This window comes from Falco biarmicus, chromosome 12 (assembly GCF_023638135.1).
Source record: "Falco biarmicus isolate bFalBia1 chromosome 12, bFalBia1.pri, whole genome shotgun sequence".
Lineage (NCBI taxonomy): Eukaryota > Metazoa > Chordata > Aves > Falconiformes > Falconidae > Falco > Falco biarmicus.
Window position 1 is genome coordinate 20677650 of NC_079299.1, and position 18692 is coordinate 20696341.

At 50.5% G+C, this 18692-nt stretch overlaps 1 protein-coding gene across 1 annotated transcript; it reads left to right on the top strand.

Moving 5' to 3' along the window:
• The first annotated feature begins 55 nt into the window (after window positions 1-55).
• Window positions 56-17701, top strand: AARS2 (alanyl-tRNA synthetase 2, mitochondrial). The gene is made up of 22 exons (XM_056357156.1): window positions 56-312; window positions 586-774; window positions 1442-1587; window positions 2387-2581; window positions 3092-3236; window positions 3687-3832; window positions 4137-4245; window positions 4862-4900; window positions 5643-5754; window positions 6296-6423; window positions 7165-7315; window positions 9150-9319; window positions 10327-10440; window positions 10847-10987; window positions 11608-11745; window positions 12134-12243; window positions 13331-13439; window positions 14912-15034; window positions 15480-15590; window positions 16447-16530; window positions 16650-16760; window positions 17147-17701. Exons 1-22 carry the CDS (start codon window positions 88-90, stop codon window positions 17309-17311), a joined length of 2961 nt encoding a protein of 986 aa, XP_056213131.1. The 5' UTR covers window positions 56-87; the 3' UTR covers window positions 17312-17701.
• The last annotated feature ends 991 nt before the right edge of the window (window positions 17702-18692 follow it).

An 18692-nucleotide genomic window follows, 5' to 3' on the forward strand; every position in this document is an offset into this window, starting at 1 on the left:
TCCGTTATCCCGTCGGCCCCTGCGCTCACTGCCCTTTGTCCCCGCCCCTTCCTAAAGCCGCCGCGCCGCGATTCCGCCCTCGCCACTATGGCGGCGGTCGGACGGCTGCCTCGGCGGCTGCTGCTGGCAGTGCCGTGTCGCTGGCGCTGCAGCCCCCGCCGCGGGGGTGCCGACTGCCCGCCGGCTGGGCAGGTCCGCGCCGCTTTCCTCCGCTTCTTCCAGGAGCGCTACGGCCACCGCCGCCTGCCCTCGGCCCCCGTGCGGCCCCGCGGCGACCCGCGCCTCCTCTTCGTCAACGCGGGCATGAACCAGGTGCTGGCCCCGGCGCGGCCCGGCCCGCCCGCACGTCCCTCCGCCGGCTGCCGGGGGCCTCCGTGTCCCCGGAGGAGCGCGGCCCGCCGCGGGTGACCCCTGTCACGGAGGTCTCCCGCTGTGACCCCTGTCACGGAGGTCTCCCGCGGTGGGCTGGGCTCCGGGGGGGGCTTACCGCCTCCCTCCCGGCCGGCCCTGGTAGCGCCCCGCCTGTGCCAGGAACCCTAGGCGCAGCCCCCGGCCTAGCCACAGTCTCTCTGCCCTGATTTCTAGTTCAAGCCCATTTTCCTGGGCACGGCGCACCCCCGGAGCGAGCTGGCACAACATCGGCGGGTGGTGAACAGCCAGAAGTGCGTGCGTGCAGGAGGGAAGCACAACGATTTGGAGGATGTGGGCCGAGACACTTACCATCACACGTTCTTCGAGATGCTGGGGAGCTGGTCCTTTGGGGACTACTTTAAGGTGAGGCAATAGGAATGAACCCTCTCCAGGGAGAAATGCGGCCTTTCTTTCAGAGCTGCGCGGTGCCATAGGACTGTCTGGAGGAGGCATTTTAGTAAGCTCCGAATTGCTCTGTGGGAGCTCTGTGGCCTGGAGCAGAGGCAGTCCGCTGGCCTGCAGAATCGCTCAGTTGCCCTGCAGACTCGCAAAGTGCTCAGCCTTTCAAATCTGTGAACAACATGTACAAATTAAAGTTCTCTGTGAGAATGCCAGTGTTGGCCATTTAATATGGTGCAAAGAGGTTACCAGTTCATTTGATGATTGTAACTAGAAAGTCTGAAAATGAAGAAGGGTAAAAAGGATGGTAGTCTTTTTGCTAGTGAATACATTTTTTCCCTTGGAAAGAAAATAATCCCTGTAACTCTGCTGGTAAGCAGAGGCGTGTAGACCATGCTGTGATCCTGAAGTTCTCCCAACAATTTAGGAATGTCAATTTTCCACAGGCAGCGGTGAGCTGTCTTGCTCACCAGACCCTCATCCTGCTCTTTGCAATATGCCTTAAAATTGGTAAGGGAGAGAGTGGCTGAAATTAACTTTTTTGGTGTTTGACTCCCATTCTAAATAGCCTTCCTGCCATTGCTGTGCATCCTGGATTACTGTGCTTCATTTATGTTCCTTGCCTGCTCAGGAGGAAGCATGCAGCATGGCCTGGGAGCTCCTGACAGAGGTCTACAAGATCCCCAGAGATCGTCTCTACGTCACCTATTTTGGCGGAGACTCCTCACTGGGGCTGAGTGCAGATGAGGAGTGCAGGGATGTATGGCTCCGCCTGGGGTGAGTGTGTTAGGGAAGAGGTTCTGAGCAACAGGTGCTGACATTTCAGTCTCCATAGTCTCCCGTTTGCTCTTTAGTTGGTGGAAATCAGATGTAGGGGCTGAAAGTTGTGTTTAAAACTTATATTGTTTCTGGTTTGTTTGGGCTGTTAAAAGTTGACTGAGCTCCAAGTGGTCTGGGGCACTTGACCTTTAAGCTGTTTCTCAGATATTACCAGTCTGGGGAGCTGAGTACCTCAGACTGGTGGGCTTGGATGAAGTGTGTGAAGGATCTCTGATCCTTTGCTTTCTCTCCATCAGAGCTGCAGTGAGTACATTCTTTTTTGAAAGCTAGCAATGGCTGCTTCAGTGTGATGATGAAGCCGCTGCAGAGAGCACTGCTGTGCTTTGGGAGCTTGTTCCAGGCTGTATGTGGGCTTTGAATCCAAGGCAGCCAGTTCTGTGCTACTGCTGGTATTCAGCCTTGTCCATTGTGATCAGGTCTTAGCTCTGCTGGAATTCCCTCCAAGGAAGAAGGCGGCTCCACAGACCCAGTGGAGAGCCTGTCTCCATCAGCAAGAGCCAGACTGTGTCTGCCAGCCATTCTGGGCAGTGAGTAAGATCCTGTCTGGTTTGGTCCAGCTTATTCCTGCTAGGAAGAGTCATTTTGTGTGAACAGAAGCAAAGGAATCATAATGTGTTTGGTTATTGAGTATGTAGTAGCCAGAAAGGATTCCTCCCTTCCAACTTTCTCTGTGATCTAGACTACTGTGTGCTTTGTGTGCATTTCCCAACACTGCCACCTCTGTTTGTCTTGCCAGGGTGCCTGCCAGTCACGTGCTTCCTTTTCCATTGAAGGACAACTTCTGGGAGATGGGGGACACAGGTCCTTGTGGTCCCTGCACAGAGATCCACTATGACCACGTGGGTGGTGGCAGAAATGCTGCGGCACTAGTGAACCAGGGCAGCCCTGATGTGGTGGAGATCTGGAACCTGGTCTTCATGCAGTACAGCAGGTACCAGGCATCTGGTCTGAACTGCGGAGCCTTTCCCCCTTTTCTGACTCCAGCATCATACATGTCTATCCTCAGACATCTCACTGCTTTCCAGGAGGTGGCAGTACAGAAGCAAGAGGGAAGCTGTGGAGATGCCCAGTGTGGCTTTTGATCCCCTTTGCTTTATTTGTCCTATCCTCCTTCAACCTCTTCTGTCTATTCTCCTTCACTGCTGCATTCCAGAGGTCTCCTGAAGTTTGCAACAGCCCGGAGAAACCTGAAAAGGGAGAGGAAGCCCTTTTTCCCCATGTTACAGTGTGTCCTGACTATCTGATGGTCCCATCCTGGCTGCCTGACAGTGCCAAGGCAGGCTGCTGTTAGTCTTGTCCCTGAGCTTCCTTTTGTTGGGTCACCTGCTGTTTCCGTGCCCTGTCACTCTCTCATTCTCTTTGACTCGCCTGCTCCTTTTCTTTGCCCCTGAACTGACCCTTGCTTCTCTTTTGCCTTTTATTTTTCCTGGCTGGCTGACAGAGAGGTGCAGGGGAGTCTGCTTCCCTTGCCACAGCACCATGTGGATACAGGAATGGGCCTGGAAAGGCTGGTGGCAGTTCTGCAGAACAAACGTTCCAACTACGACACAGATCTCTTCACTCCCATCTTGGATGCCATTCACAAGGTGATGGTGCTTCTGCTCAGAGTCACAGCTAAGCAAAAGCTCCTTAAATGCAGAATGCTTGCCTGGTACCATAGTAGAGCCTTCTCTACACATGTTACTGTGCAGTATTTTGAGACAGGAGGTATGTCCAGCCAGGTCCAGAGCCACATTCTAGGGAAACTGGGGAGAATTCCATGCTGGAAATCTGCTGGGATATTGACGCTGCTGATCCATTTTTCCTCCAAAGTTTCTTAAATTCCTCAGTGCCGGGGCACTGGCTGACCTGTCTCAGGTACAGAAGTCTTGGTCTGTAATGCTCTGGAAGGATTTAGTGGGGACATCTTCGATGTATGAGGTTTGATGGTAGTTGAGAAGCATGATGTCATGTGTAGATGGCTGCCTCTTGCACTGAAACTTTTCCTTCTGCAGCCATCAATTTTTGCTGATCTATGTCCTTACTTTCTTTTTTAGGGCTGCAGGGCACCCAGATACCAAGGTCTGGTCGGGGATGCTGATGTTGGGCGTGTGAACATGGCCTACCGTGTGGTGGCAGATCACGTGCGCACCTTATGTGTGTGCATCACTGATGGCATCTACCCAGGCTTCTCAGGAGCAGAGTAAGAACATAAGGAAATGGTGTGAGGGGCAGGGAGTTAGGTCTAGAAAGGAGTATGGAAGCCAGGGGAGAGGTTGTGGTGTGGGGCCACGATAGGGAGTGCATGAGCTTTGGGGAGACAGGAAGGCGAGAGCCTAGAAGAGGTTCTGATCTGCAGGCTCGTACTTGGATGGGTATAGAGTGTGGGGAACAGCTGGCCTGTGTTGGTAGATCAGGCCAGAGGAACTGTGTGTGGGATGTGCTCGATGTGGGAGCTGAGCAGGGATGCTCACGTGGCTGCTTGGCGAATCCTGCCCTATTTTCAGACTGGTGCTGCGTCGGATCCTGCGCAGGGCTGTGCGCTTTTGCTCTGAAGTCCTTCATGCTCCACCTGGGCTCCTGGCCTCCCTGGTGCCTTCCGTAGTGGAAGTGCTGGTAAGTAAAAACTGCCACCTTTGTGGGGGAAAGAGTATCACACATGTCCTATTCAGCCCCATGTCCATTTCCTGTACACTGTCAGGAGACAGTCTTGGATGTGAAGGCCCTCCAGGAGGGTGTATCTGTTGCTATGCACCGCAGCAGTAAAAAGTCTCTTCTCCTGATCATTTGTGGTGGGAGGGGGGGTGCCTGGTGTGCCCAACAGGACAGTCAGCACGAGTGGACGTGTCTAAGTGTGCGCAAGTGCACATTGTTGTTTCCCTGAGGACACTGGCTTCCAAACTGTCGTATCTGATTAAAGCTACCTGAAATTAGTCCCTGTGAGTACTAACAGCACCCTAAAAGACAATGCTTTCTTCCTGTTGTGAATGGATGTGTTTGCCAAGAGATGCTGTGCAAGGGCTAGCAGAGGCAAGTCACAGGGAGGTAGCCAGGAGATGGCAACTGTAAGTCCATGTGTAATATTCCCCTATGCTGCTGTCCCTGGAGCTGTGTGCTGGGGCTCCCTTCACACTCACCTGCCTGAGAAACCTTTGTGATGCTTGTGGCATGCGTTAAGATCCCCTGAGGAAGATGCTGAGGATTTTATCACTAACTGAGGCTCGCTCCACAGGGAGATGCCTATCCAGAGCTCGCGAAGAACGCAGACCAGGTAAGCAATGTTGGAATCCTCTGAAGAGAAACCCTATCTCTCCTTATTCTTGTGAGGCACTGCTCTTGGGGGCAAAAATCAGCCTTTCCTTGGGACTTAGCTGGAGTGGAGGAGTTTGCATAGCCTCCTCCATAGCCATGTTCTCACGAGTGGGCTGAGATGTGCTGGGAACATGTTTGTATCCTGGGCACAAGAAGTATCTGTGGCAGATTTCCTTGTGGGAACTCCTACTGTATCCTTACCAGGGACCGCTTGCCCTGGTATAAGGCAGCTGTTACTCTAAAAAAGCTAGGGTAGCTACTTTGCTGAGTGCAAGTACAGCCTGTCCTAGCCTGGCTTCCCTTTCTCCAAAGTGGATTAGTGATTTAAGGCTAGTCCCAGCTTGCTTCTGCTGACAGCAACTGTGACAAGCAATTTTTCTGGCTGTTCCAGCCATGCAGTTTTAATTGGGTCACAGACATGAATGTCAGACAGGGAGCATTTGTCAGCCTAAAGCCTTCCCCAGGTGGATGGTCAATATTTACTTGACAGGAATGATGATAGGATGGACAATGACTGGTGCTGTTTAGTAATGCATCGAAGCCATGTTGTGATGGATACTTGCAGAACAAAAAGGCTGGTTCTAGCAGACGCAGTACCTCTGTTAGACACCTGCTTGATTTGCTTTTAGCTGACAGGGCTGAGCTGAGCTGGGGAACTCCCTGAGGTGTTGTGGCTAACCCTTCTTCTGATCCTTGGGCAGATCATGGATATCATCAATGAGAATGAGGCTGCTTTTCTGTCTGCCCTCGAGCGGGGGAGGCACATCATTGAGCGGACGGTGCAGCAGATGGAGCCCTCCACAAATTTCCCGGGTGAGTCTCACTCCTCTGACAAGCTGCACTTAAAGATGATTTGATCCAGATCCTCACAAGCATTGTAGTCAAAACTGGTGGATGTCTGCCTCCCCCACGTCTTTTCAGTGACCTTCTAGCCACGGGCAGAGGAGCAGATGTTGCTCCTTTCTCTAGATTGCAATTGTTATCTAGTACGTTGTTCTTACAACAAACTAGGCATCAGGCAAGTTAGAAATGTTCCCTTGCTGCTGTGTTGACTGATTAACTAGGTCCTTAACTCAGACACAGCTGAAAGAAGGAGCTCAGGAACCAACCACCACAGCTGTCTGTCTAGTTGTGCTGCACTGAGTTTTAGCATGAATGGGGCATCAATAATACTCAGTCCCATACAAGAACTGCATGGCTTCTCTTCCCTTTCCCATTACCAGTGCAGCTGCACACAACACAGGTGAATCCAGTTACCAAGGCACACACTAGATTGGTCCCACCCAAGCAAATCCTGAGATGTCTTTGCTTGCTGTGTTCACACAGAGTTCGTGTTCTTCTTTTTGTCCTATAGCTGAAGTAGCCTGGTCTCTCTATGGGAATTTGGGATTCCCTCTGGATCTGATTGCCTTGATGCTTGAAGAAAAGGGAATCAGTTTGGATTCAGCTGCTTTCAATGAACTTGCTCTGGAAGATGCAAAGGTAAGAGGGAGACTTGCCTTGTCAGCATAATTCAGAGCCTCACCTCTCTCCTGTCAGCATGGAGGCAAAATTCCTTTCACTGCTGAGGCTCTTCAGATATATCACAGGGCCCTGTGCCTTTTCCCTGAAGGGGAGGTGGGTCTGAAACAGCGGTGAGGTCATAATGCCTTTGCTTGTGGGTGTGGGACTGAGAAGTATTGGCTGATGATTCTCAGATCAGTAGAAGTGTTTTGTGATACTAACTGTTGCTGGAGTGAAGGTTATCGTAGAATTATATAGTTTAGGAGTCTCCTCTGTCAGTCATGGAGTCCAAATCCTCACACAAAGCACAGCCAGCTTAGCCCAAACAGCAAGTGGTTTATAAAGAGTTTACAAAATCTCCTTGGTCTCTGTAGTGCTGGAAGGCTTGCACTGCCACCCCACCCCCTGTGCAGCAATCTGTTCAAGGCCTTGCTTTTGGGAGTTTTAATGTCTTGGAAGTTTCATACCTACACAGCAAGCTGTGCCAGGAGGGTTGCATTAGTTGTTGCCTATGGCTGCCTTAAAGCTAGCATAGGGTGGTATGGAGTGCTTGTGGGGTTTGAAGGAATGGGATTAGTTTACAGTAGCCTCCATCAGCCTGGATCTAAACAAGCCTTTTCCAGGAAGGTGAAAGGAGTTTTTTCTAGCCTTACAGCTCCAGTTCTCAATTTGAGTGCCCCCAGGTATCTCCCATATAACTGTGCCTTCGCTCTGCTGTAGCGGAAGGCTGGTGGCCCACAGGCAGGGCAGCTGGAGGATACAAATACGCACCTTGATGTGCACTCGCTGGCTCAGCTGCGGAGCAACAACGTGCCTGCTACTGATGACTCTCCAAAGTACGCCTACACACTTGGGCAGCATGGGCAGTATGGTAAGTGGCTGGGTCCTGTCTGTAAGGGAAGCTCTGCCTGCGGGCACTGGAATCCCTCACAAGACTGCACTTACTGCCTAACCTCATGCATGCAGAACATGTACTTTGTGGCTTGAACCTGTCCACCTTGCTGATGCATCTTTTCTCCGCCCCTGTACCTCATGCCAAAGTAGGTGCTTTTCTTGCTGTTGCCAGAGTGTGTCCAGGAAGACCTCTGGGCTGGTGACAAGGCTGTGAGCTCTGGGTTGGTATTACTGTGCCGTGGTGAAGCAGGGACTGTTGATTTCTGCTAGAGATGAGTCTGTCCCCAACAATCAGACTTCTGAGTGTGAGTGTCAGGGAGAATGAAAAATAATTATGCAGGGGGCTTGGATAGTTGTCTTAACGCCGTGCGCCTGCTGCTGCTTGGCAAACCGTTAGATGGCAGGGCAGGCTTTTTAGCATTTAAGGTAACTGGGTTTGCTGATGCTCTAGGGAAGGCATAAAGCTAAACCACAGAGAGTAAGAGGTGGTGTGGCTGTCACAAACAATTAAGAGATAACTGTGTACAGCCAGCTCCCCCTTACCCAGTGTGCTGGCTGCAGCACACACTAAGCATAAAGTGAGGCAATTCAAGCTATATATGCTATGGCAAGAGCACAGAGGAGGAAAAAAGCCCAGCAGTGACATTGGCTGAAGTCTCCAAGCTAGAACTGTCCCACCTCCTCAAGTCTCTGAATCATGGAACAATTCAGGTTAGAGGGGATCTCTGGGTATCCAATCTCTTGATCAAGGGAACTTCAGCTTCACAGTTGGATCAAGTTGCTCAGAGCCTTGTCCGTTTAAGTTTTCAGTATCTTTAAGGACAGAGATCCCACAGACTCCGTTCCCTGTTCTTTATCACTCTTAGTGTGAAAAGTGTTTTTTATTTAGGTAGAACTAGAATTTCATATACTCTAGATACAGTCTTACAACTGCTAAATAGGGATAAATAACCCCTTTCTTTGACCTTTTGGCTATGTTTGTGTTCATACAGCCCAGCAGGCAGGCAGACTTCCCTGCTGCAAGGGCACCCTGCTGACTTGTGTTCAGCTGGCTCCTGAGGACTCCCAAGGTTTCTGTCAGTCTTATTTCTGTAGCCTGCTGAGATGCCCCTGGAAAGCAGCCGTGCTCTTTAGTGTATCAATCAGTCTCCACCAATTCATTGCCGTATACAAGGAGAATATGGGTACATCCCATCTTGTCATGTTAAATGGTGTCGGTCCTAATATCAGCCACTAAATACCTCTACTAGTAACTGAGTATCAGTTGAACATTGAACTATTGACCAATTCTCTGTGGGGCTAGCTGCCCAGCCAGTTATGCACCCACTTTATGGTCTACCTGTCCAGTCCGTATCGCCTGAATTTGGCTTCAAGGAGCCTGCAGGAGAGCATGTTAGAAGCTTGCTGCATCAAGGAAGGTGACATCCTTGTCATCCTTGTCCACCAAGTCTGTCTTCTCTTCATAGAAGGCAGGCAGGTTTGCCAAGCTTGCTAGTGTAGCAAGATGCAGATGTCTGTGCCGCATCTGGTTCTGTCAGGCTCACATGGAGCCAGATTGGGTGCACGTGCCTGCTGACCTGCTACTTGGCAGGTCTGTCACTAGGTGAGTGAGTGGCGACTTAGCTCCAAATAACAGATCTGTTGTCCTTTCTGCCAAAAGCTGTTCCTCTCCTCCCAAAGCTAAGAAAAGTGCCAGCTTTCCGTATAGACTAGGCGTAGGCAGAGTTGGCATGGGGAAGTGACCGCGCCTTTCCTTTTGCGATCTGGCAGGGTGTATGCACTAATTGCTGCCATCTTCTCCCCTCTGACAGAGTTCAGCCCATGCCAGGCTACTGTCCTGATGCTGTACAGAGATCAGTCTCTCCAGAAGAAGGTTGGGGCAGGGCAGTGCTGTGGTGTCATCTTGGACAGGACTAACTTCTATGCAGAGCAGGGTGGACAGGCCTCTGACCAAGGCTACATGATACGTTTAGGACAGCAGGTAAGACCCTTTGCTGCCTGTACCCAAGGCCACCATGAGTACTGAGGCCAGGCAGAATTCCCCAAGTGATGGGCTGGTTTACTGTGTTAATTTGCAAGCTGCTGACTCTTGACAGTTCCTTTTGGTTTGCATTAGGGTTGGTGGGGTGAGGGAGAAGCAGCAGTTGCTTCACAGAGGTGTACTTGCTGCACTGGTTGTCTCTCAGCCCTTTGCAATTTCATTTTTCTGGGGAAGACTGTGAAGTCTTCTTGGCTATCCCTTCAGTCTACTGCATTCTCGCTAGCAGGGGTTGCAAGGCAGAGAGAAGGCAGTCGATTATCAGAGAATCCATGAGCTCAGCAACTTGTCTCTGGCCAGTCCTGCACAACTGTAAGCAGTGTCCAACCTGGGACACAGTGCAAAAACTCTTATCCCTCCCAAAAGCATCAGGGAGGACCTCCACTTCTGCAGCATGTTCCCTCACCCTTACCAGAGGGAGAGCTATGACCCTCTCCTGGGCAGTTACATGGGTTGCAGCTTTTTCTCCTTCCCCCATTCCAGCTCTTGAGAATCACTGCGGGCATTGATGCTGCCTTTTTAGCCTTGTAGAACGTGAGTGTCTTGCTCAGCGCTTCTCCCCAAGCTGAAACAGGAATCAAGTTTTGATTGCCAGCCCAGTGAGGCAGACGTGGCACCTTGGATGCCCGAGACAGGTGCCTGGGCAGCTGCTGTCCATTTTCTCATGGACAAACATCCTTCTTAGGAAAATTCACGAGTATCGGTGGTGTTACTGCCCCTCCACTGCAAGCTGACAGCCTCGACATGCTGTGCAGCGAGTGGCTGGGTGCAGGGAAGGTCTGAGGTATTCTGGTTATATTTGCAGTAAGTTTCTCCCTGCTTTTCCCACCCCATCCCTGTCTTTTAGGGATCAGCGAAGGTTGTGTTTCCCTGTTGGATCAAGCAGGGATCTAGCACAGGTATTTGGATTTTCCCTATGTCCTAACTCCTCTTTCTGTCTCTTTGCTCAGGACATACTCTTCCCTGTAAAGTCAGTTCGGCTCTGTGGTGGTTATGTGATCCATGAGATCACTGCTGTGGAAACCCTGTGTGTTGGTGACCAAGTGCAGCTGTTCGTGGATGAGGTGATAATTTACAGCTCTTAACCTTTTCCCAGCCTCGTTTTGAGAGTCTTGTGATGTCCTGAGTAACCTGGGTACAGCGGAGCCTTGTCCCTTTTATTCCTGAGACTGCTCTTCGTCATGATATGCGGTGGGAAGACCTCACAAGTGACTCTAATCTTCTATGAGCCATTGGTTTGTCCAGAAGTGTCCAGCCTACCCTTTGCTGTTTTACAGAGGTGATCCCATGGGAAAAGAATTTAGAGCTGCCCTGTGGCATCAATAAATCTGACAGCTGTACTACCCATTTTTTCCCTCCTATCTTCTCCCATCCCCTCACATGCAGCCTTTCCTTTATCTCTTCGTGCCATCCCCTGCTCCTGAAGCTGCAGAGAACCAGTACTCCCTGCCAACTTGTCTGTGCTTTCAGGCCCAGCGGCTGGCCTGCATGATGAACCACACCGCTACCCACCTGCTGAACTTTGCACTTCGCCATGTCCTGGGTGACAACACAGAGCAACGAGGGTCCCATGTGACAGCAGAGCAGCTGCGCTTCGACTTTGATACCAAGGTGACTCTGGACTTGCGTTTTCTTGTTCTTAGCAGTACCAACAGCCCAGTACTGGCTGCTTCTCAGGGATTTTTCTCCTCTCACCGTAATCGCTCCTTTAGAGACAAGTCATGTTTTATCTAAGCAATGAAACTTGGCCCTCTGGATGTGACTGGCTCTGCTTTGCACTGATCTGATGTTGGGCAGGGCTTGCCGAGGGGGTGAATATGGGTCAGAAGGGAAAAGTCTTGGCAAGGCCAGTGGTCATGAGACTGACCTGAGTAGTGTAAAGGGATCTTTGAGAGATTCACCACCTTGGCTGTGGCACATACCTGATGCCTGTGCTAGTCATCCAAGGTGAGAGCAGTTGGGAACTGAAAGGTCAGGCTGAGCACTGGCCCTGGTAACCTGTCACTCATTGCAGCATCTCTCTTGAAGTTTGGTTGACGCTTATCGCTCATGGGAGGAGGGGGTGGGAGAGTCATGATGCTCACAGTTCCCTTTTACAAGTAGGGAAGATGAGACACTGAGAGAGCGGTGTGCTCAAGCTGAGTTGTCTGGAGGCTTTTCCCCAGTTCTCCCTTCTTTGTTCTGTACCTCTCAGGAGGCTTCTCCTGAAGGTGGCCGTTTCACTTCTTCAGGGCCCTGTGACTGCGGAGCAACTGCAGCAAGTGGAGCAAGTGGTTCAGGATATGATCAAACGAAATGAGGTGGTGCACATGGCTGAGGTCCCCCTCACACTGGCAAGAAGAGTTCAGGGACTCCGTGCAGTGGATGAGGTATGACAGGGTGGCAGCACATATCTTGGTGAGCCTTCTCCTTCAGCAGGAATCACCTGGGTCACAAGAGCTGCAAGGGAATTGACTCCCAAAACTCAAGAGGGAAAATAGGACTGAGATGAGATCTCAGGACAGTGTTGTAAAACATGGAGGCCGGTGATGCATAGGCTTTCTGTTCATTTCTTTGGACCAAAAGCTTGTAGTGTCACACAATTGTTTCTGTCTCCCCGTGGTGGCTGGTTGTAGGGGAGAAGCAGTGCTGCCCCTCACTCTGGGGCTCCTCTAGAATAGGGGAAAAGTGAGGCAGACACTAGAAGCCACATAGTTAGTCTGTAAGTGGCCCTGAAGGACCATGTTGTTAGCTGCTGACCCCTGTCTCCTCTGTCAGGGGTATCCAGATCCAGTGAGGATAGTGTCCCTGGGGGTCCCTGTGGAGAGTGTGCTGACCCGTGACTCTGAGGCTGCAATGCAGACCTCTGTGGAGCTCTGCTGTGGGACGTAAGTGACTTCTACTTGCAGTCAGAAGCTGTGATTGTGAGCGCTGGTGGCTGAAGTAGAGACATTCTTGCAAGCTCCGTATCCTGTCTCTGTGCAACCAAGTTTCCTCACTGGAAAGGTCTTGTGAGGACAGGGTGGGCTAGTTATGAAGCCTTGGAAGTCCCAGGGTGAAAAGCAGAGTGCTTTTTCTTGCTTTATAGTCTGAAACCAACCTGGAAGCCACGGAGCACCAGCAGAGTGTGGGAAAAGGGGCTGTGTCCTGTCACACCAGGGTTACAACGCTTTGGCTTTGGGGTTGTAGGAGGGTTGGGGACCCAGCAGGAGACAGGTGGTTGTGAGATCTTGAGACACCTTGGATTATTTAATTATCCTCACCCTCTTCTGCTTTTGCAGTAATGAGAGTAAAAGAAGAGTTAATCAATCTTAGGACAATGCTGACACAAAAAAAACCCCACCAGGAACAAATTGGCCTTTGAGCAGATACAGCTGAAAATGAGCAATTTTCTAGTCATGAGATCATTCTTGTGGGAGTAGTGGGACAAGAAACTGCATGGGAGTGGAGATGATCAATCCTTATGAAACTGTCTGAAATAATTATTTGTGGTAACAGAACCTGAGACAAACTGTAGTTGTTTTCCTATCCAGTGTTGAATAGCTGAGAAGGAAAGGGGAGGTTACCAGTGCCCTGTGACTGCACAACTACCCTCTGACTGGAGTCTGCTGGCCTGACAAGAGAGTGGTGGAGTTAGAGGCAAAAATTACTTTGTACAAGGTTCAGTAGCAGCGGAGAAGAGAAAAATCCCAATTCATCCTACTGTTGAGGGAAAGGAGGGGAAAGCAAGGCAGAACTTGGTTGGTATGTGCCATTTGACAGCAGCTTGCTAGGCAGGTAGCACAGAAGTTCCTCTGGAGTAGTCTTAACTCTTGCCTGACAGCGTTGCCATCAGGATTTTAGGGATGGGAAAGGATTGAAGCTATTGGGGAGGGGCTGTTGGACTTGACGCTTGTATAAAATGAAAGCAGGCTTCCTGATTTCTGTTTCCAGAGAACAGCTTGTTTTCTTCCTTGTTCTCTGCTGACTTTGCAGGCACCTTCTAAAAACAGGAGGTGTGGAAGATCTGACCATCATCGGGGAGCGTCAGCTTGTTAAAGGAATTAGCCGTGTCATTGCAGTGACAGGGAGACAAGCCAAACAGGTAAGAAAGGGGGAACTGGGATTTCTGCCATGTTGAGACAATGCCAGAAGGACCCAACTTTGTAGTTCCTGCATAGACATTTAACTTCCCCCTGCTTTGGCTGGAGCCTTTCTGCTGTCTCTGAGCTGGCTTCTTCCTTCATTCCTGGGCTCTGCCCTGCTGCTGTACCTCACTATTCACCTCCACTACCCCCATCCTAGTCTCCTGTCTCCTTGACCTTGATTCCTCCCCTCAGACCCCCTTTTCCAAGATAAGAACTTGGCACAAAATACCAGGAAGCCTCTGGACAATAAATTTCAGCCCCCAAGTAGATATTTAAAGATGTGGTCCTTTGTGCTTTGGTTTCACCTCCTGCTCACCTCTTGCCTATCACAGTTGGGTTTGCACTTTATGATTACAAGGCTCTGGCCTCATTCTTACAGCCCTTCTGCTTCTGTAGTCTTTTTTTCTGCTAAGCTGTCGTTCTGATCTGGCTGGATCTGTATAAAAAGTAGCAACCTACTATTGTGTCTGTGAGATCGCTCTGTCCTTTGAATATCTGGAAGTGTTGTGGGCCCCACAAACTTGCCTGCTTCCTTTAAGGCTGCAGTCAGAGAAGAGTGACTCACTGTCAGTGGAACTGGGAAGACTAAAGGCAAAACCCACCCCTGTAAATCTGTTGCTCTTTGGCTGGCTGTCCCCTGTGCATCTGTGTCCCTAGCAAGGCTTCTCTTCATGCAAAGGAATGAAAAGCTGCAGGGCACATCTGTGTGCTCTGCTGTAAGTGCTGACCTGGAGAGCTCCTGAGGGGAGCTGTGTGCATGTGTTAACCAGACAAGAGAGACTGCAGGCATGAGGGAGTAACTTGAAACAAGGGATGAGTATCCTAGCTAGGCAGAGCAGTCCTCACTATCCACAACTTTTCTTACATACTCTCCGCTGTCCTGGTCTGAAGTCTCACAGGGCCATCATGAGCACAAAGATCTGGCAGGGAGGAAATGTTCCAAACCATAAGGATTGTCACTGGTGAAAAAAGCTTGTATTAGCTTTTTTTATGAATGGTAGCATTGGTGTTGGGGAAAGCAATAAGAAGTGTGGCCAAGATCAGCTTGAACAGCTGATGAAGTTTCTTGAGTTTTAGTGTTTCTTTTTTGTTTCTGCAGTCGGTAGTTTCAAGATTGCATTTCCTAATTAAAAAGAAACATGAAGAAGTAAACGGGACTGCCAAGTTTTTCTCACTTAAATCCTTGTGATTTGGTGCAAGATACTAAGGGAACATAAATGCGTGACATCTTGGTCTCCTGGGTGTGACCATGTAGTGTTGGTTGCAAATCCAGAGAAATGTTCTATTTCAGAGTCTCTTGGGGACAGTCATTCTTAAAGACTCTGTAGGTGTCTTTGCACTGCTTGCTGACCAGCACTTCAGTGTTTATGACCCTGCTGCCCTCCCCACTTTCCCCATCCCTGTTCATTCTTTCTTTCTGTCTCTCCAGGCCCGGGAAGTAGGCCAGCACTTGGCTATGGAAGTGGACTCTGTCTCCCTACGAATGAAGCAGAGGAGCACCTCTATTCCCGAGACGCAGAACCTCTCCAAAGAAGTGGGCCAGTTGACCAAAGTAAGGATTACGCTCTGGCACAGAAAGATCCCGTTCTGTGTATGGGCTCTGTACACTTGAGACACATGACTTCTTCTCTATCAGGTTCACATCTTACCATGGTGAACAGCAAGGCCAAGTTGCTACCTTCTGTTTCCAGTTTGATCACAAAGATTTCTACCAGTGTTTAGGTGCCTTTGTTGCAGAATGACCAGCTGCCAGATAGAATGTGAGAGAAGGCACTGGCAGGGAGGGTAAAGCAGTGAAAAAGGGTCCCAGGCTTTTTACAGGGCTTTAGTTGCCCAGCTGACAAGAGGAAGCTGCACACCAGAGTGGCTGGCTGGGCTGATCATATATGGGGTATAGGAGGTCTAGGAAGAGGTCAGGCTCCAGCCTGACCTCTCAGAGAACAGCAGTTTTTGTGTAGGTACAGCTTACTGTCCTCACACAGCAAATTGTCTTGCAGGTGGTGGCTAGCACTGCAATGCCCCAGTGGCAAAGAAGAGAACTACAGACCATCCTCAAAGCGCTGCAGCGAACAGCCAACACGGCCGTCAAGAAACTGGAGATACAGCAGGTACTGTGGCAGCAACACCCTAACTTGCAGTCTGCTAATAGCACTGTGTGGCAAAACCCAGTGGACCTGGTGTTTCTGTCACACTTTACAGCCACTCGGTCACTAGGGGCCCGTTAGAAAGCAGGTACAATCACACACGGTGCAACACAAGCCCTGTGATGGGTTGATTTCACTGGCGTTAACCAGGGGCATTATTTAAACTGCAGTGAATGACTGACTGGGCTTTTGGCACTTGCAGAATCCCTGTGTGCCTCTGCCTGTGAGGATGGAGAGCCCCGTTTCAGCACTTTTGGCAAACACCAGCATGCATTTAGCCATCACCTCCTTGTTTATATAGGGAGAAGATGAAGTGGCCCTGAGAGTGGGCTTTACAAGGTTATGCAGTAAGACAGTGGCAGGACAGAACTTTTCTCCCAGCCATATGGATATTGCTGCAGCTTCCCCCTGCGTTTGTGTTCTGCCAATTTACAGTAAAAGTCCTTTGGAAATGTTTATTGGTGACTTCTCAGCAAGAACTACCCTTTTCTTAAAGTAGGAGCATCTTGCCACAGAAGCCTTCCCGAGACATGTGGCAATGTGTAGGTCCAGGAGAGAGGCTGGAGACTGAATGGGTGGGTCACTGTCTCTGCCACTTTTGACAGGGGTTCATCTCTGCTTTTGAGGAAGGAGGGTTGTACAGGTCTTCATGTGGGGGTTTCAGCCTGCCAGTCTGACTTCTGCTAACATAATTCTCCCATCTATCCCACAGAGCAGCACTTCCATTCCCTATGTGTATCTATATGTTGCATGCATATATCCCTATCCAGCCCACCCTGTGCCACCTGTAGCCCCTCAAGTGCTGTGTTCCCTCCTCCAGGCTGAAGCTAAGGCACGAAGCCTGCTGGCCAAGCATTGCAGCCAACCTGTCATCGTCGATACTGTCCCAGCTGATTCACTCTCTGTGAGTAATCCGTGGTACTTGGTGGCCTAGCAGTACCTAAGGAGCTGCGGGGCACGTTTCTGCTGCGTGCCAGTCGTCTTTGCTGTAGCCTGACCCTTCTTTCTCTCTGCCTTTCTCAGATCCTAATGAAGGTAGTGAACCAGCTATGTGACCAGTCTCCTGGCACATCAGTCCTGCTGCTCAGCCCTCAGGCTTCTGGTGAGGTGCTCTGTGCCTGTCAGGTGTCCAAGGTAAGCAGAACCCTGGTAAAGACACAGGGAACCTGCTTGCTAAGGGGGACTGGACCCACTGCTCAGCAGGTCCCAGTTGAGGCTTTTTGCTGGGATTCTGCCCAGTGTTGGTGGTTAATCATGCAGGGGTAGGACCTGAGATGACCATACTGGGACCAGATATGCTTTCAGTCTGCACTGGGCACAGATATCCCTGGATCCTCCAGGCCATGTCTGCCCAGGGGCAAGACACAGCATTAACATGCAAGCTCAGCCTTGTCAGTCCTCTCAGTCGTGACTGCCTCAGGTTAGCAAGGGCCCAGGCTGGGTGGGGGAAGGATGCTGTTATTTTCTTTCCCCAGACTGCTCCCCAGTCCAAATGACTTTTCTCTGTGTCACTTCCCTAGAATTGCCTCCCCATGTTCTCTGCTGCTGACTGGGCCGTGGCTGTCTGTACACAGATGGAAGGGAAGGCAGGAGGCTCTTCCGTCGTTGCTAAGGGCAGTGGAAATGTCAAGGGCATGCAAGGAGCCCTGGCTACTGCACTGGAGTTTGCTCAGAGTAGACTGTGATGCTTTGGTGGCAGGACAGCTGTATGTACCCCAGCTGCAAGTTATGTGGACGCTTGATGCAGAGTGCACAGTCTGCTGATCTGAAAAGTTTAGAGCTCCCACACTGAACACTGCTGCGACCACTCCATTGGAGCACTTGATTTCTGACCATCTGGGATCAGCAGAGACCCCACTCCTGATCCCACTGACAGAACAATGCTGCCTGTTCTCAGCATCAGCATATGGGGATTGAGCCTTGGAAAGCACTAGCTGCAACAGCAGATCCTGCTTCTCCTGGAGCAGTGCAGTTCTTGCCATAGGACCAGTACAACAGAGGCTCCGTGGGAGCATGGGGAGACGGCATGGTGTTACACTGAAGCCATTAAAGGGTAGAGAGTGTCTGACTCCTGATGTTTTGTGTTAGGCAAACCTTTTTTTCTCTGCTCTGGCAGAGGGGTTCGTTCTATCCCTGCAAGTCAGCTTGCACTGTCTAAACAGTCCCATCCTACTGCAGGACTCTGGACACCCCTCTGATGAAAAACGCTACTATAATTTAGAAATGGGAAGAGAAGTCCAACTCTGCTTGTAAGCTCAGCCTTGTTAGGCTGACAGGTGGTGCTGAAGCCAGGCCTCCATGCTCCAGCACTGATGGAACTAAATTGTCTGAACTAACCATGCAGAAAGCAGTCTTGGGGGGACCTTCCAGCTTGGAGCCCATTTCCTTTCTCCTCCTTTGCTGCTCTTGGCCTTTCTGGGCATGAAGTTCAGTATTTCTCTTCCTCTTTCTGAGCCTGCAAGGATCAATGAGGTCACGGCCTAACCAACTCATGATTTTACTGCATCTCATAAGCTCAGTAGCACTAAACCTGCTCTGTAATTGAAGGAGAAAAAGAATCTTATCCTACCAAAGAGTAGTTCTGTGGAGGCATCTGTGGTGCCCATATCATCCCAGGCTGGTAAAGTGAGTCGCTGCAGTAGAAATGCTGGATTTTGAGCCACAGCCAGGCCAGGCCATCACTGATCCTAGGAGAGAGCATTTCCTGCTCTCATCCTGGCGAACCCCCACTGAACGGACTTATGTCCCGTCCTCCCCTTTCCCTGCTGCTGAGGGACAGTGCATTCACATCCTGTGCTGCAGCCGCAATAGCTGCCACATTGCTGCCTGGGACACCCTGCATTTCAGCAGCAGATGAAGCAATGCTCAGCTGGGAGGGCTTCGGGGAATGAAACACAAGTTTTAAATATAGTTCTCTGGCCGAAATGGCAGCCTACATTCCCTTGCAGTCATCAAGGATCTAAGGTGCAAGTGGTACCCTGGGTATGCATTTGCGACTCCAAACACACACAGAAGGGATCACAGGAAGTGGGAAACTAATTAAGAGACGATGGGTTTTTTTGCTTG

What these genes read in the sequence shown, in the direction of transcription:
- AARS2 (XM_056357156.1), top strand. Translation starts at nt 88, where the DNA reads ATGGCGGCGGTCGGACGGCTGCCTCGGCGGCTGCTGCTGGCAGTGCCG. An exon ending in CTTCCGTAGTGGAAGTGCTG is followed by an intron (nt 4,246 to 4,861) that starts GTAAGTAAAAAC and finishes CTCGCTCCACAG; the next exon opens with GGAGATGCCTATCCAGAGCT. An exon ending in TTGCTCTGGAAGATGCAAAG is followed by an intron (nt 6,424 to 7,164) that starts GTAAGAGGGAGA and finishes GCTCTGCTGTAG; the next exon opens with CGGAAGGCTGGTGGCCCACA.